The sequence below is a fragment of the Vanellus vanellus genome, assembly GCF_965231255.1.
Source record: "Vanellus vanellus genome assembly, chromosome: 3".
NCBI lineage: Eukaryota > Metazoa > Chordata > Aves > Charadriiformes > Charadriidae > Vanellus > Vanellus vanellus.
The window spans coordinates 121,315,691-121,334,658 of NC_138907.1; the positions used below are offsets into that span (position 1 = coordinate 121,315,691).

The window sequence follows — 18,968 nt, forward strand, 5'->3', positions numbered from 1 at the left end:
TCTGCTACATTTTATTTAATCAAATCTTAAAGTTTGTAACAATTTCCATCAAAATACAAAATGCTGTTAATGTACCAGACACAAAAATATCTCAAACAGGTATGATGCTAATAAATACTAAATGAAACATGGAAAAAAAATCCCATAATCAAATCTGAGATCAAAGAATCTCATTTAAAGTGTGTTTTCTGCTTGTTTTTGTTGTTTTTAATCGCACTTTCCCACCTAAAAAATACAGTGTTTCTGCATGGGTTGCATTTAGAAGGTGTAACTAGATGTACATGAATGCCGAAAACCTTTTTCCGCCGTTAGCTATGAAAAAAAACCAAACAGTGGCATTCGGGGGAGAAGAAGATCTAAGACAGAATTACGTTTAACCATGATATACAAAGCACTTTGGATTACTGCAGCAGCCCAAGGCCCGCGTTGTGTTTCTCTGCAGCGCTACACTACTATCAGCCGTAGAGGTGGAAACAAGTACCTTAGCTTCCGTTTGCAAATGGGAGCAGAGTGATTACAGTCCTCCATAAACACTGTTGGTAACTAAAAGACAAAAAGCTGAGGTAGCTCAGTATCTCTGCAGTAGTCCAAGACGGTTTTCTCTAATCAAAAACTAATCACGCTGTATTGCATATTTCTGGAAAGACACTTCTGCAGCTACGTAGGGACAGTCACAATGAATGGTTAACGATGGTAACACCAGCCAACTTCTCTAAAAGACTTTCCACGTAGGTTTGAAATAAATCAGCCCAGGTAATGTTTTAATACTGAGCTTGCGATAAAACGTGTTTTTCTTGAAACTGCCTAGACTGTTCTCTCCAACTGCCAGAAAGGAAAGGTTTTGAACTACGCGATTCAGACCCAGAGAACTTTGGTCCGAACAGATGGATTCAAAAGGCTGTCCTCCAATCCCCCCACGTTAGCAGTGCTTTGCACGGACCGAGGTGTGAAGCCTAGTTTAAGTTCTACTTTCAAGTGAGCTTGGGCTCCAGGACTTTGACCGACTATAGTGTCTTCTTACCTGCACTGCACAGTCCAAGCTATATTACAAACACGGAACTTCAGAAAGAAACCTGCCAGTATTAAACTTGGTTTTCTTAAAGAACTCAGAATGGGAAACAAGGACATGGTGGGAAAATGCTTCATTTTTAGCAACACAGAAGAGTTTCACTGTGTAACTTTTTTCTAAAACAAATATATACCAATGAAAAAGTAATTTCACCATTTTGGTAAAGTATGTGGCTTTTTCAGTGTGTCTTAGTTTAGTTCTGTAGAGTAAGACAGGCATTATAGAACCATAATACTAGTTGCCATCCAATGAAGAGAATACAAATCATCCTTTTGGAGATCTTCATTCTGAAGACAGCTTTCTAACATTGCCAAACCAAATTATTAGCCTTATCTTTCTCAATTGACTAAAAGGCACATTAAAGGCAGTTCTAGAGAGCCTCATCTTCAAATTACTGTACATCCAGTTACTCAAGATTCCTACCACAATGCATCATTGCCTTCTTTAGAACAGATATTTTTTTTGTCCGTCACCCCAGAGAAGAGAAAAATTGGAAAAAAAAAATTAAAAAAAGTTTGCCTGTTTAAAAATATTCAACTTAGATCTGCTCTTTCCAGTTCTCTTGTATGTGTTGGTCTCCGCTTTGCCTGAAGTTTCCCCAAAGATAATGCATGTAGAGTGAACAAGAGCAGAAATGAGAACAGTTTCTGTAGCACCAAAAATCTCCAAGCTGTGGCATTGTATTCTTTATTTATATCAGATACAACTATATGAAGTTCCGTTTGGTTCTTGTAGGCTGGTTGGTTTCAGGTACCTGAGACAATAGCACCAAATTCAACAGAAAGAAAAAGAGAGAGCACTTAAGACCAAGGCTCTGCACATACTTGGTGCAAATGGAAACTGAATGGCTCAGAGGACTGCTCTCCCGTGAGCAGTTTGAGAGGATAAACCCACCCATCTTGACGAGTTCACAGGAATGTTTCAAACACATGAACTGTTCTTTCCATCTCCTGCAAGAGACATCAATTATACATAAATATACAGAGACAGAAATAAAGTTACCTCACAAAATTGTGTATTTTTTAAAATCTGCACAAATAAATTAATAGGAAAATAAACATTTCTGTTTATTAGCTGCTATCTGCTAGCAGAATATGGTAAAAGAGGAGACTAATTAAAGTATTAATGCAGAAAAGTGCTCCACTATGACAGTCCATGAGAAAATCCAAGTGTATTAGGGTCACTTATATAATCAAAGTACTCAATATCTATTAAGAAAGCATCGCAATGGCACATTGCATAAATTCAAGTCTTACTGCACCACTTATGCTATTGGTGACCCAGCTGTAAACTTATCTGCACAGTTTGGAAAATCAAAGTAAAGATCATTTTCTACATACTCCTGCTGGATAAATGTCTTTTTAAATTACCTAACGTTTGGCACAGACTTTCAACATATTTTTAGGTGACAATGGCAGAATAGCATGAAAGTGGTTTGCAAAGTATTTTGCAGGAACTCTACAATATCCCATGTTAAAGCCTTTCCAGGTTTTGTTGTAAAATATTCATGGAGAAAAATATTTAGTGTGCAGTTATCCAGCTGGAAACTAGCAATTGTCCTTTTTTCAGCAGCGCTGGTTATCGCTGAATGAGCAAGCTGATCCAAACCCCTCCACAGGTACAGCAATGACATTGGAGGGAATGCATGTCCAGTTGTGATCAGCCAATGGTGAAACGACCAACTTACTGTTGATGCACACAGGAGGCCTTTGACCGCACACACTTTAAGAGGCAAAGGATGACAGCAAAGCAGACAACTGGCTTACACCACGCTGCGTTGGACCTTCCCAATGGACTGACCCGATACTTACCGATCCAGAGAAAGTTTGCAATCTTTTAAGGTCTTCTATGAAAGTCACAATCAACAAACCGCATGAAGCGGAGGTAGATAATTTTTTTTTTTGGCCTAGTTACACAAATGCAAGTAGGGGAAACTGCAGCAATGTTGTCTCCGTCTGCCTATAAAGCAGCCACTACATCCACTGTTGTTCACACCACAAATGTGGAAACTGCTTCTACACCATTTTCACTCTGCTACCATGTGCTTCTCCATGCTGCTGTATTCTCTCCTCTCTTCCCTCCATTCTTTTAGGTTAAATTCTTAATCCTTTTCTGAGGAAAGTGTTATTAGAAACTGCCTCTGTTTTTTAAGTCATTGCTACACTAAACTTTTTTGTTTATAGATGCCTTCCCTAAAAGTCTATTTGAAGCTTTTGCCATCTAGTATAACAATGAATTGATATATTAACTTAGTTCTTGAAAAAAGCCTCACAACATTCAGATAAAGAATAAAAGAAACTGTACAACATCACCTCTATAAGTTGTGATTTGTCATAGTCTCTACGATGTCTGTAGATGCACTGACTGAGGAGTGAATACAATCTCTCAAGTTGGTCAACAGTCAGGTTATCACTTTTCTTAACCACCAAATCAAGCAATTTCTGTTGGAACAACAAAAGGTAAAATTAAGAGGGTTTTTATAATAACTTTTTTGATTTTTTTTCAGGAGAAATCAGAAATACAATCTCCTTCTGAAGCCCTATTTTGGAGGGACACATACAAATAAAATAGACCACACCTGGTTATCAGTAAGGTCGCTGTTTCCATGTAGATCCAAAAGGACTCAATGTCTCTAAGCACTTCTCTGCTTATACCCACACTTTTTTCCTCATCTTAGATTTTATATTCAGTATAGCTGGGGTAATGTTTGCTCTGTTTGAATGATACTTCATCCTATTTCATCTTGGTCAATAATTATGACGAAGCTAACCATAAAAACTGCCTTGATAACTAAAGCAGACGTTGTGAAGAACTTGCATTGGCATGAAATCGTAAGTACCAAATGGAAACACATTTGGAATTCCACAAATGTTGAAAAATGGTACAATAAAAGAGGTGGACAACGCATGTAAAATTGCTCATAAACAAAAGGTGAAAGTGTATATTTTACACAGCAGCAGATAGTAAATTTTAGCATTTTTTTCCCCTTCTATAGATTCAAAAGAGATTATCATCTGTACTCCACAGCAAGTGGGATCTAAATTTCATAGTAGGTGAAACTAGTTTCTACAATGGAAGACAGCAAATTTTATTGTAACTTTGCTTTAAAAGAGACAAAACTGAAAGAAAATTAACTAGCAGGGGTTCAGTCTATGACGCCAAAACATCAGCACAAATTCCAATTTGTTTTCCAATCCATTAACAGTTCTTTCCACCAAGTATATGTACATGGGAAGGGAAAAGATGATGGTAGCTCCTAATTACTAGGCACCCAACGGTTCCTCAGTAACTGGCAGGTCCAATTAACACATAAGAATACCTGCAAAAACTGCAATTAAAATAGTGGACTGCTGTGCCATTACTGGATTTGTAAAGTTAGTAATGATGGGACAGTAAGGATTCAGCAGTTTTATTAACTTTTCATCCAAAAACCACTGATCGACAAATCATCTTCAAAAGTTACTGCTGCCATAATATTTGTTTGCAGTCAAAAATAAAGGAAACGTTAATTCATAACAGAGGCGGGAAGCATTTTTCACAGACAGTTTCATTAACAGTTTGACTCATTTCTCAGTTACATTACCTTTAGTCTGTCATGGTCAACAACTACAGAGGGCAAGGGATCCAATGGTTCCTCTGGGACCTGCTCCAAACTTGTGGGCTTTGACTGTTCCATAGTGACTTTTCGTGTTTTTTTGCTTTTGAATATACCTGTAATTTAAAAAACAATTATCAGCACTGTCAGTCTCTCAAAGTGAACAGCTTGGTTTCTTTCACTTTAGTTTGATTTTGCCTGTTTGGTTTGTTGGGTATTTTTGAACCAAGCAAGCATGATTGTAGCAGTGCACATCATTCATCAGCTCTGCAGAACTCTGAATGTTTACAGGTGCACAAAACCACAGTTCAGAAAACACACATGAAACTGGTCATATTTAAAACTGAACTCCAAAGTCCCAACAGAAAAATGAATGTCACTGAAAAAGTTTTTCCATTGTATTTCTACTTAGCAGCATCAAATTATACAGCTTCTAAGTGAAGTTCAGATATTAAGCTAATGCTCAAAATCTTTCTGCCTAAGTGAATCAAATCCTCATTTTTCTTTCCAAAGCATCTCATGTCTTCATCACCACGGTAATGCTAGCATCTGTTCTGCTCCTAAAACTACATGCGCTTGTGACACATTTCTGTTTTCTTCCACCTCTGTATTAAAGCTGCTGTCCAATCCCGTTGTGGAGAACAAAATATTTTTCTCTCTCATGATTCTCTCCCTACACTCACATTCACTGTTCTTCTCCTCCTCAACTATTTAAAATGACTTTTTTTCTGAGGACCCCCTGTTATAACCACCCTTAATGTATATAAAATTCAACTATGAAATTTAGACATGTAAAGATTCTTAACGTACATCATACTCTTCTTCTGATATTCTTAGGACCTTTCTTCTACTATTCTCCATACCCTTAGAGAAAATATGTATGTACAAACACAGCCAACATGTATACAGTGATATTCTCATAATTCAGATCTCTCATTAAAGCTCATTTACTTTGTAAATCTCAGCGCTAACTTTTGAAGTAAAAATTTCATTCTTTGAGATAATTCTGAAACGCTAATTAAAAAGGCAATCATGCATAAGGCTTTTATTTCTCTTCCCTGAGGAAACTATGTCTCTTGTCTTCAAAGGACATGGCCCCTTCTTTTATGCACCACCAGGTTTTCCCTTCTCCTTCTCTTATCTTTTTGCTTCACTGTTACTGTGTTGACTGTAACTCCAAAGCCAGATATCTTCTCCATTTGATAAACAACAGTTTATCTGGCTTTTGCTATGAGTTAAACTGCTTTAACTTCTGCGATGAGCAAATGTTTTTAAAGGAATACATTCTGGATTTCTGTGGTCTTTCATCCAATCTCAATGATATTCTTATAAATCTCTAACAAATAAGACAAAAGATAGCATATAGATCAAAATATACATCAGATAAATCAGTTATATACATCAGTTCTACCTGCACTAATAATATTTTTTAAAACTTTAATTATTGTTTAAATGTTACCTCAGTATTTACAATATTTCCCATAAAGCCTACAAAAGTAAACAGAATATTGTACGTATGGAGATACACTTACTTGCCTAATATACCATTACAGCAAGTCAAGGGTGGACTTATAATTTATCTATGCAGAATTAAATGTTGCAAGTGTACTAAAAATTTCAAATAAACAGACAGCAGTTCATAAAACATCATATAATAATAATGGTAACATAAGGTATTACAATTAAAAACAGACACATATTGACTTGGACACTAAGATGAGGGCAGAAACACTGAAAGCAAGCCATACCTTCTTTATCTGCTTCAGCATCTTTAGTTTCAGTGTCTGTGCTCTGTAGTGTTTTTTCATTATTGCTGCAATGTGGTAACTCAGCTTTCACTAGATCAGCTCCTTGATTTTCACTGGAAGCTTCTGATTTCTCCTTTGGCTGATCTTCAGGTGAAGATTTTTGCTTGTTACTAGACCCATCCCTGTTGTCACAGGGTGAAACAGCATCAACTGATTCCATTTTACCATTGTGACATGCTGGAACAGGTATACCCTCCGAGCTGTGTACAGATGTCTCTCCATTCACACAGTCCCCTTTTGATGTAGAGTCCTTCCTTAATTCCTTTTCAGCACTCAGAGTGACACTGTCAGTTATTAACAGAGACTCATTTGAGCTCTCTTCTTCTGTGGATGCAAAATTGTTTTCCTTTCCGGATGTCCCATTGTTAAGCCTCTGCTCTGCATCTATATCCATAATATCACAAGAGGATTCATCATTTGTCATAGAGAGATCTCCTGTTTCCTCTCCATTCTCCTCAATGCAGTCAGTGCTGATCTCTAGCTCTCCGTTTTCCAGCAATTTACTGTCCTCTCCATGATTTTCATCATCAGCAAACTTTGCATCATCTTCATCTTTCTTTAAATTATTGACTTTCCTCTTCTTAATAATGCCTTTGCCCCACTGCGAGCGCCGTCTTGATTTTCTCCTTATTCGAACTGAATTATAAGAAAAAAAAAAAAGAAACTTTTAGATGCACAGGTTTCCCTCAGTAAAGAGACTAGGATATTAGAATATGTTGTAGTGGGGGGGGCAATCAAATGTGTTCACATTTCAAGGAAAAAAGCAAGCTGTCTGTTGATTTCAATGTGAGCAAATAACAGATACAAAGGACTTTTAGAAGTATAAGCAGTGAACATTCAGTCGTGTACACAATTCCTGCTCCACACTATGAAAACAAGGAAGACTTGCTAGCCTTTCCTACTTAATGTATTTTATATAAATCCATTTGTAGGTAAAACATTAAAAGAAAAGAGCTGAGCAATGATGTAGAACTCAGAGAGCCATTCTCATTTGGGTAATGCAGACTCTAAAGACAGTTATTCTCATTTTCCCTTTTTAGAACCTCAGTGATCTGAAATCGCTGCAAGCTCTACCTGGGATGAGAACCCATAATTTTCCTAAACATGCAGGTACATTCCTAAAGTTCCTAAGTATGGGAGAAATCACATTAAAGTAAAATTAAATCAATCCTGCACTTCCTTAAATTTCAAGTCTGCCTAAATGACAGTCAGAAAGTCCAGCTAAACTCTCATGCAGTAGTGTTCGAACATACGTTGTGCATGTTGGGTTTTATTGCCGTTTTTAATTAGGACAAAACAACCACAAAATGTGCTCCAGATGTCCTCCCAGGAGTGCTGAGGTTTTCACTGAATCAAAACCAGTAAATGAAGGAATTTTTTCAGCTACCTCATCAAAGTATGCAAACAAAGCAGAGCTTTGGATGAAACACTGCTGTTATTATAAAATTGATGTTATGTCACAATATTAAAAAAACACTGATACCTCCAACCAGCCACTAAGACTTAAGAATGAAGAACAGCATTTCATCACCAGATACTGCAGAACATGTCCTCCTAATATTTAACAGTATTTGTGCTGACAAAAGCAATAATCTAGGTACTTCCTGTTTTCACACACATTTAGTCAATAGAATTCAGTTTACCCATCCCAGACTCTCACTTCTTGTTTTAAGGCAACACCATCACCACCCGAGCTACACAGACCTGTAAACAACAAGCGATCAATGCTTCAAATATCCTGATTCTTTTTGTCCATATACTTCTAAGAATCAACTTTTTTCTCCTGTCAGATAAAAGCCCTCCTGCTTTCAACCCCTTCCAGCCCAGCAACTGACGCTCTGACTCCTCTGACTTCCATAAACCCAACTAAATGTCTCATTTGAATTTATTTAACACAAAACTGCCTGCATCGTTTTCATGACCTCAGTGAGATTCTTAGTCCCCTACCTAATGTATCTTTGTGCCCATTCACCAGTTTTCACCTTCTTGACCATACCAAAAGTAGACTTCTAGTCCTCACAGATCCTTAGCATCCATAACATCCATAACATTCTTTTATACAGACAGCCAAGCCTCTAGGAAAAGTGAAAAGCTGAGCAAGGAACGCAACATTTAAAACCAAAAAACACTAGCAGTCTGTCTTTCTGCCCTGCCCACTTCCCCCAGTAAAGCTAAGGGAGTGGTACGAGTAGGAGGACTGTTTAACGGAGCAAGGAACCACATGACCAAATGTAGAAGTTGGCACCATCTAGATTGATTCTCTTTATATTTACTGGAAAGAAAAAAGGCACTACTGCGAGAGCAACGCAGACCTGAGAAGCTGTCATGTGAGGCAGGAAAAAGTAAAATTTATCTCTGAATCCTCCAAGACAGTTGAATATGATTCAAAAAGGAAGAAGGAGCTACCACAGGGTAAAACTGATGTGAAACTAAAGGACTAATGGGCAGGAACTAATGGGTTAATGGTTCGGTGTTAAAAAATAAGCTTAACCTGGACCCAGCTCTCCTCTACCTTAATGTTGATATCTTATAAGACAGTATACTAGCAAGAATCCCACACCTTTTATTTTATAGTCGGTATGATTCATGACACATTAAAGTTTTCAGTAAGTAACAGAATGGGATAGCCATTTACAGAAGAAAAACTTCTGAGTTAATGTTGTTAAAAAAAATTAATGGAGTATATACAATTGCAAGTTAACGCATTAACACCTTTTCAATTATTCTTTTTAAAACTACTCATCTGAAATCTACCCATTGATACCCAGACTTTTGGCAGCATTTGTGCCAGAGGCAGTAGAAATACTATTGTCAGAGGAATCCTGCTTTATAGAACTGAGTTTCTATAACTCAAACTATTATAATACCAATTATTCACACGTGAATACATTCACTTGCCTTCTCAATTGCTGAACTCTTCTCTCTCTATAATCTTCACATAACCTCTATAGATTTGCCAAGGGGATCCTCACTTCAGGTCTAGCTTCCTTCTGGTTTGCTTTTTTGTAAATCGTTATTCAGAATTCTTAATGACAATAAATACCTGTTTGACCTTGAGTCACGCAGAAGATTTCACTTGTGTTCACATGAAATTGGTATCAAAAACAACCATTCCCCACTCTTTTTCTTCCTTAGCACCACAGTATACGCAGACAGCATTTTTTAAAAGTGCAATGTAATATAATGTAATTAATGACTCGATAAAAATTTACCCTACATTTCGTTAAGCCATAAGTGGGGTTTCTCAATTCTTATATTCCTATGTTGAGACACTTTAAGAGTCTACTAAAAGATCCCTAAACTTAAGGCAGACAGCATTTCCCCCAGAGGGTGACCTCCCACGATTAAAACCGAAATTCTTTACTTACTTCAGAAGGACCAGCCCTCTCGGCACTAGCTCAGTAAAAAGAAACCTGTAGTGGACTTTCAGAAATTCTCACCCATTGGCAGGTTCTGCCTTAAGATTCTCAAGTCTGATACACCAAGTAATGACATCTTCTGGTGGAATAAGCACCCTTACCTAGCAGTGCACACCAACCCCATCCAGAGCAGGGTACAGTTCTTGGGTATTAAAGAACAGTGATGGTCAAAAAAGCCAAAACAATAAAAACAAAAAAATCTAAATCCTCCCCACATTCCTAAAGTATTTCTGCAAGATCTAGAGGTACCTGTCACCTTTCTGTTTAGTATGTTCTCAAGAAAACAGATCTCAAAAACATCAGTGAATGGTACAGAAGCTTCAAAGTTGAGGTATACACTGCTGCTGTCCCACACACCCAGCAGCACAGCAACAGACCTGCAGACTATACCGAAATAAAGTTAACAGTTGGAAAAGGAAGCAGATATAATTAGAAGATTCAAAGACTGTCAGTCATTAACAAGCAAGTCTGCTTGCCTTAATGTGAAAGAACTCTAATGAGAAGATGCAGCAGTCAAAGCAGGTATGTTTCTCTTGAAATTTCTGTAGTTTGACTACTAGAGTATATTGAGTGCAGCACAGTATTAGTGGAGGCTAACAAGTTCACTTTATGCTGCAGAAAAGACGACCCTTATATGCCTCTGCACTGCTAAAAAAGGCCATCAGAGAATGTGAATCCTCTTGTCATTAAATGATAAAACTCACATCCATCAAACAGTAGATTCTCTGTTGTTACCTTTCTTTCACAAAGAATTCCTGGGGATTAAAATCCAATGGAGATTCTCATGGCAAGTAAGATCACCATGGATCTCGATTTTGTGTCTGCAGTATCATCAAGAACCACTTGAAGCAATGCACGTGTTTCAACTTTTTCTTCCATGATCAAAACCCTAAACTTCTTTCTGATGTCTTGTGTGTAAAGTAACTCAAAGCCTTGAGAAAGCACTTACTACCAGCAATTTACACCCTCTTATGCAGCATCCAGGATATCTAGATATCTGCCACAGTAATTTAGCTGCTTCCAGTAGCTCCACATTCCTTACCAAGGGGCACTGAATAGTCCACTTGAAAGTCTCTGGGGTTTTTAGTCACAAAGTCCCAAACTGCAGTCAGAGATAAGCAGCAAGAAAGAACAGAGCACAGTTCCACAATGGCTTAAAAAGCAAAATGAGGTGCCAGCTTCCACTAACAGACAAAGCCGTTTCTCCCTCCAAAGCCAGCTATAGCATTTCCACTACCTCATTTGTGCCGGCACTACTGTTCCTGCAGTAAAACAGATAAGGGAAGTAAATCCATCTGAAATGTTGTATTTTTTTTTTTTTTCTGGGTTAGTTTTCAACATCTTCAGTTCCCCAGCTGAGCTTTCCAACTTACGAATGATGGTGCTGGCACAGGGGAGATGGTGGAAACAAGCAACCAGTGAAAAAGCAAGACAGCACCTTTAGTAGTAACCTGCAGTTTGACCAGCCTGAAGTGACTGTGGCACTAACCCCTCAGAGACATGTCATTTTCGTCACCTAGATGGAAGGCACTCAAGGCACAGACCTGAAAAATACATTTAAAAAATTGCATGCAACAACCTAACATAATAGTGTGGCCAGCAGGCCTAGGCCAGTGACTGTCCCCCTGTACTCGGCACTGGTGAGGCCCCACCTCAAGTGCTGTGTTCAGTTTTGGGCCCCTCCTACAAGAAAGACATTGAGGTGCTGGAGCATGACCAGAGAAGGGTTCTTCCTAGCGTCTGTCACAAAACTCTCCCAGCATCTTCTGTTCCTCCCCCATCCCAGCTGAACAGGACACATCTGTGGTGTGCGTGCCATGCCTGGCCAATACAATGGGGTTTTTTTTAACTGGTCAGCTAACAAGGCCAGGCAGAACAGGTAACTACCATTTTCAATCTACAGCCTTTTCTTCTTCAGTAGATGTGTAGATTTATGATTTATCCAGCTACCAATTTTCACAAAACCTGCAGGATTCTAATCTTTCAGCCCTCAACTCCTGTCAAATCTGTCTGAACCTGGCTAAATGATTCAGAAGTTATTAGGGAGCAGAGATGGACAGAGAGCACAGGTATTATTTTCTTGGGAAACTAAGCTAAAAATATAATTTACATGAAACCAGAGTAATTATGTTAAAGTACATGACAAGACAGTCATGTAAGAAAATTAAAGAGAAAAATGAAGTCAAAAGAGAAGAGACAATGAGATTAGCATCACCTGTGGAGATCAGTTTTAGACTTTCCACCTCTATAGATCTGCTCACTTTCGCTCTGCTGAGTAGCTTTGTACAATAGCAACTATTACAGCTATTTACATTTTTGGTACATTCGTCTGGCTCTTAAGGACTCCTGAGTGACACCTTCCCTGCTGCAAGAGCGCCATGAACAAACGCAAGGTTCTCCTGCAACTTCACAAGCAGAGAAGAGGCTCCCACTCTAATTAAAATTACATTCAATAGAGTTTACAGCATTCATTTATATCACATATCTGAAAGGCTCATGGCTGCTGGGTGGTTTCTGTGTCAAGGAGGCAAAATTAAAAAAGAACAAAGAAAACTGAAGTTAAGAAATGAGGAATAATCATGAGAAAATAACAACTTCTGCAGACAGAAACTTTACACCAAGCCTTTAACAATTTAAAGCAAATGTTGCCAGTTTTCAAAAGGAAGGAAGGAGTAAGATGTATCTGAAAGGGCTGAAAGCTGTTTTTTATTACATCACTTGTGCATACCACTTTGAGGAAAAAAAAAATATTTTAGAACTCATTAAAAACACCTTTTTCTAAAAAGTCTCTCTTTTTACCATATTTATAAGAAAGGCGGTGATAATGCTTTCAGGAAAACCTTCTAAAGACAGGCTGAACAATCTTGCATTACTCAGTCAGAAAGGAGATGAATAACAAGAGAATATAAAAAAGTCACTGATCAGGTAAATTGTAGGATCCTCTTTGTCCTCTGTCAGAGAAAACAAGACATTTGATTAATTAAAGAGGCAGATATTTAATAGCGATGAAAGAAAATTTCTTTACCACTAGATATCAGCAAGTACAAAAGTTTGATGGGATCCCAAAAAAAAGGCAGTTAGGATTTATTCGAACACCCACAAATTCACTAAATGGCATTTTAAATTAGAAGAATTAGAAAGCGTATGAGTTTTAAAAGAACGGTGAACCAACTCAGAATCAGCTAAGATGGTACTTCCTTCAAAATCAGGCATGAAAAAAAACAATTTTTATTTCACAAATGTTTCTAACTTCCTTTTAAAGCATCTGGGTGAAGCCAGCGCCAGATACAGGAGATCAAACTACTCTCATCCAGAATGCTAACTCCTACAGTACCCGGAACAAAATGGTAAAGAAATAAAGAGAGACACTGGTCTCAGCTCCGATGTCCTCAAATTCCAGAGAATAATTTTTAATGGTGTTTGTCAAGTTACAGTACTTGTCTCTCTCTCACGTGAGAATTAATCCAAGTCAAATCCCTTTTCTGGAGAGGAGGAGGAGAAAATAAAACAGTTGCAAGTGTAGGATTTGTGACAAAACATCAGCAACTACTCAGATTTTATGGTTAGCATCTGGATGACTGTTAATATGCCAGCATCCAAATTCTGCATCCAAATGCAGAACTAGTCCAAAAGGCAGAAAAGAGTTAAAATAATAGAAAACATGGCATCTGGTCTGCTATGTCCTTTGATAAGGCATTATGCAGCCATACAAATGCCTGAAGTACAGCGATCATGGACACCACTGTAGCAGAGAGGCCAAAGAAAAGAGACTAAACAGATGAAAATCAGACAAAGACAGAGAATAAAATGGTTTCTGAGAAAGATTATAAAGAAAAGATCTTTTCTTTCTAAAAATATTTTTTAGAAATATTCCTGCCAAAACAAAACCTCCTTTCCATTATAAAGCAGAAACACATAGCTCCATATGATAGCAAAGATCACCATTTAGCAAAAAAAGAAAAAAAAAAAAAACAATCAAACAAAAAGCCCAACTACAAAAAGGTGCACAAAACATTATTTATTTTGGAACTAGATTTTCTGCAGCAGTTTTTTCATATCCTTGTTTAATCTCCCTACAGTTCTTTCTATAGAGACCACTAACCACTTCAATTATTGGGAAAAGTTAGCAGTGTGTTTACTTCATATTTCATAAAATGACTTTTTTTATAAAATTTATATTTTTAATAGTTCACATAACACAAAATATTTTAATTTTGTTATTTGCTCCAAATGCCATTTTCACAGCTATCATATTTATCATATGGCATAAAAGACATCTTCTTTATGAAAAAAACATAAAATCTGCAGTCTATCACTACAATGTATTATTGTTAAATACTGCAAAAAAAAGGTAAGAATGTAATACCAAATCTTCCCCATATAGTTTATTTATATGTAACACTAAAGGAAGCAACTGCAAGACAGTAAAATAATATGCAACATACTCCATCTACTGGCAAAATAGAGCAGCAGGACTAAGTGTTACTATACAGCATCCCAATAATTAAAGAGATGCTAATGTTTTATGTTCTAACGTGTATCTAAACTACTTAGCAATGATTAATTTACCAGACACACCAAATTGCACGTTGCCAGTAGTTTCCTTTTCCACACACGTACATACAAAGGCAAAACGAGTCCCTTCTCACCGCTGCCCAGTGACAAGAGGCAATGGGCACAGATTGAAATACAAGACATTCAATTCAAAACTAAGAAAAAAGAAATTATTGTGAGAGTGGCCAAGCACTAGAAGAGGTTTCCCAGGCATTTTGCGGAGCCTCCATTTTTGGAGATATTTAAAACACAACTGGACGCAGCCTTGAGCAACCAGCTCTGAGCAGAGGCGTTAGACTAGATGATCTCCAGAGGGTCCTTCCAACCACAGCAATTTTGTGTTCTATGATCATACAACTACTTATATCAGGCTTTTGACCTACGTCCCGATCTAAGTTCCCACCAGAATACTTGGACCTTTCCTCAAAATACACTGTCAATATGGAAATGTTTTTAAATTATCTGTGGCAGAACAATCTCAAATGGATTTTCAGCAACTTCTAGCGATGCAATACTTTAAAAACTCATCTATACTGTCATACACCATCACAGTACACAGGTGTACCTTCAACAAGGGAAGTTGAAGATTAAACCTAACTCAGGAACGTGCATCACCATCCCTTCAAATAGAACAAAATCTTGTGCCACACTTCTGATAGCGCATCTGGTCTAATCAAATAAAGAAAAATCTGACATACACTGGAAAAATTAAATAAATCACAAATAGGTAACTAAAAAATGCAATAAAGTTTCATGCAAAATACAAAACCTTGGAAAACAAATGAACACGTGATTAACTCTTATTTTATATTGTAGCAGCCCTGAACAGTAAACAGGGCTTTAAACTAGGGAAGGCCGCTGCACTGTCTGTAGTCCACTCTGTTCTCAAGTGTTTCATCTGAATTGACCTTTTTGCAGCTATTTTCTAAAATACTGCAAACAAAGCTTCTAAAAGATTAATTTAATAAGGAAAATAATGTTATGATTGCTGATTTTTTCCCATAGATTTACCTAAGGAAAAAAGTATTTCAAGTTCAAATAGTAGAAAAAAATGGAAGATCTTTCAGAATTATTAATTGCAAAGTACAGTTTTTATCATGTGTAACAAAAATAAATGAATCATTGTCCTTGTTACTCTGTGTAATACTTTAGTCTTAAAAAAAAAAAACACCTTAGTTCTTGACCATAAAAAACTTTCCACTCTACCTCTAAAATCATCTCTGTTCAGAAATCCCTTCTCTAAACTCGTTTCTTCAATTTATACAATCAAAATCCATCATATAATTTACTGCTATATGATCTCCCTACAATCTGTTCTGTCCTGCTCTCACTTTAACCCAAGTCCTTCCTCCTAACACCCTTCTAAGACTTTAAGAACTCTTCCTACTTCCTAGTCTCTACTGACCTTACCACATCAATCTAAGTGTACCATGTACTACTTGAATCCCCTCTGCAGACTCTGATTGCTCATCAATTCCCGGTTCTCCCTCTTGATTACTAGATGCATCACGTCCAACCTGGACCAGCTACCTTTCACAGACTCCACCTTAAAAGGCAGATTTTTGTCTGATCATAGGCCCAGACACCACTAAGCCTCAAATTTTCAAGTTTTCACCAAAATACTACTAGCAGGAACAGAGCCTTAACATTAGCTCAGGTTTTGGTTTGTTTGTTTGTTGTTTTTTGTTTTGTTTTGTTTTATTTTTAACACAGAGGAACACTGGCAGTTCCCTTCAGTCAATGGCTCCACTCTTCAAATGACGGCAACTGCACCCAAAACATTAGGTGGAGAAGACAGCAGAGGTACCAGAGCTTCTTTTTATACAAGTCACCAGTAATGGCTCGCTCTCTTCCCAAGAGGCGTCTGACTTGGAGGTCTATAAACCCTACCACCTGCTGCACTGCACACAGAGCCTGGAAAGTGCTCTGTAGATCAGCCAGAGTAAGATTCTCCATCTTGGATTTCATAGGAAACTAAAAAAAAAAAAAAAAAGACCTGAGAATCCCTTCCCTCCTCTCTGTTTTTGCACAAGCTGCCAAATGAATAAAGAACAGCTTGGATCCACATCATCCATTTATTATAAAACAATTTATTCAAGCCATAACTCTGTTCGATTGACTTTAATTCCTTTAACGGAAGAAATTACAGCTTCAGGAAATAAAACCATACAGCTCTAATTAATTAAACTATTTGACATCAACACTATCATTCATATATAAACAACGTTCATCTCTGGGCAGTTATCACCATGCCTAGAAAACTCTTTCTCATTGAGGAAGAGTACCATGAAGGAGAGCACAAAGACCAATGAAAATTTGTCAGCTCCAATTTATCAGTTTGCCTATTAAGCAATAATTGATAATGTTACTAATAATACATTAATAATGGATTTCACATCTTCAGCAGGAAAGCCACGCACAACTATCCGTATATCCCTCATACTTACTTTCTCTTAGTCTTTATTTTGTTTATAACCAAGATATCTGTTGTGTGTTTACTTGTTTTAATCAACTTACCTCTTGTAAATAATTAGCAGTGCCTCTGATTACCTACACCCCAGTTAAAAAGTCACTCCTCTCAATTCTAGAGATTTTGATCAATTAATTCGACTAATCCAGCAAGCTGCAGCGAGAGTATCTTAACATCCTCCAATAATGGGTACTGACTATTGAAAAACCAGGTGCCGTAAAGGAAAAGACAGTTAAATTTGTAATCTCTTTTCTAACTTTTAGCATGATACTGTACATACTGAAGATAGGAAGTGAGTAACTGTAATGCATGTGGGAGAGTATGAAGCAGCATGTAGGTACGTACCTGTTAATACACACACACACACACATAGAGTAAACACATCTTAACACTCATCAAACAGATAAAAGTTATCTTCTCATTGGATCAGTTGCCTTATACTGAGAATAGTCCTTTACGAATAAAATGTAATATTCACATCATATTAGAAAAACAGTTATTCTTTATCACAAAAACAGGAATCCTGCTTCTTTACAACTTCTTGGGCAGAGACTTCATGCAGTCAGAAATAGAGCATTTCCTACAGTTCTACGTTTCATGCCTAAAATTACTTCTGGAAATAATCAGTAAACAGTAGTAGAAACACATCTGAAATGTTTGCCAATGGAAGTACCTCTAGTTTTGCACAACTAGGTACTCACATGCACATTTATTCGCTGAGTTGGGCCACACTGCCATTGTGGGTTTTTGTTTGTTCCGAAATGCATCTTCAACTCTAGCTTCTGTTTTCCGTACAGTGGAACTATGCGGATTTATTTGTTCTGCTGTTATTGATAAGCCTGCATACAGAAGACAACCATACCTATTTAAATAAACCAAGCTGCATAAAACTACTGAATTTAAAAAGAAACTTGGAATATCATGCTGCAATAAGAACACACCAATTAATATTTAGCTGGACATTCAAAACAAAGATTAGAATCAAGCATATTTGTCTTCTACTGCCGAAATAACTTAGGTTGCATGGTCTCAAAACTGTCAGTTCTGATGGCTTAGAAAAATATGACTGCCTCTCACACCTGAGTCCCCAAAGATTGCACTCTTCTATGCATATTTGCTCTATAAAGGTAATTCTTATTGACAGTTTCCATTTTTCTTAATTTTAAACAGATGATTTAAAATAAGTGGCAATTCATAATGGCATTGTATGCCATATCAGAAAGAGTATCTGAATAAAAACCTTGTATTGTCACCATGATCTATGTTATGTAAAATGGATCCATTTCAGAGTCAATACAAGCCCTTAGATTAAGAAAATGCGATTCTGTTTTTAACAAAAAGTCTGTTTGCTTTCTGTAATGTAAGTTCATTTCATAGCTTCTAGTATTTCATAGGGTTTTTTTAATTAAATTCTAAAAATGCAAACTTTCATATTGGTTATGCACATTTTAAAGACATAAATGAATCTCTGGAGCTTCATATTTGTGAACTAGAATTTCCTATCCATCCACTAAAACAGTCTTCAAAATGTCATACCATGCTTCCAATAGTAACCAGAGCCAACTGATCAAGAGAAGATGAGCAGCTCTAAACCTGATGGATGCAGAAATTACAAGATGCACAAAGGAAGTCTCACCTAACAGTTAATAGTTACAGCGTAAGTTTCTAGGTACCATTACAAATATTTTAAACCGCATATCAAACGTTTCATTACTCAAAACATCCACCACTTCTACCTTGTTATCTGCTGGTCTCAAAAAGAAGCTGTAAATTCCAATAATCTATTTTGGGGGGTTTTGTTGTTTTGGTTTTTATTTATTTACCAACTTGGAACTTGTTCTCCTTGGATTTACAGTCTTTCAAGAACAGCACCTCATTTCAGTAACACAAGAACAAGAAATTCTAGTTTAAATTCTAGATACTAATTTTATTATACAGTTTATTCTGTTACACTGCAGTAATCTTTTGAGGTTGGTCACCAGTCCCAGTACTAAATAAACATGGCAGATCTGTCAAAAAAAAAAAACACAGAAAAAAATGTAGGAAAAGAAAG

At 37.1% G+C, this 18,968-nt stretch overlaps 1 protein-coding gene across 2 annotated transcripts in view; it reads right to left on the minus strand.

The window, feature by feature from the left end:
• Window positions 1-1,801: 1,801 nt before the first annotated feature.
• Window positions 1,802-18,968, minus strand: part of ATAD2B (ATPase family AAA domain containing 2B) — a 75,879-nt gene continuing 58,712 nt past the window's right edge. For both annotated transcript variants that reach the window (XM_082481064.1, XM_082481063.1), the window contains exons 24-28: window positions 17,617-17,754; window positions 6,413-7,108; window positions 4,653-4,780; window positions 3,382-3,510; window positions 1,802-2,019 (exon numbers count right to left, since the gene is read on the minus strand). In XM_082481064.1, the coding sequence (XP_082337190.1) occupies window positions 1,978-2,019; window positions 3,382-3,510; window positions 4,653-4,780; window positions 6,413-7,108; window positions 17,617-17,754 (1,133 nt within the window). In that variant the 3' untranslated portion in view covers window positions 1,802-1,977. The remainder of the gene's footprint in view (window positions 2,020-3,381; window positions 3,511-4,652; window positions 4,781-6,412; window positions 7,109-17,616; window positions 17,755-18,968) is intronic.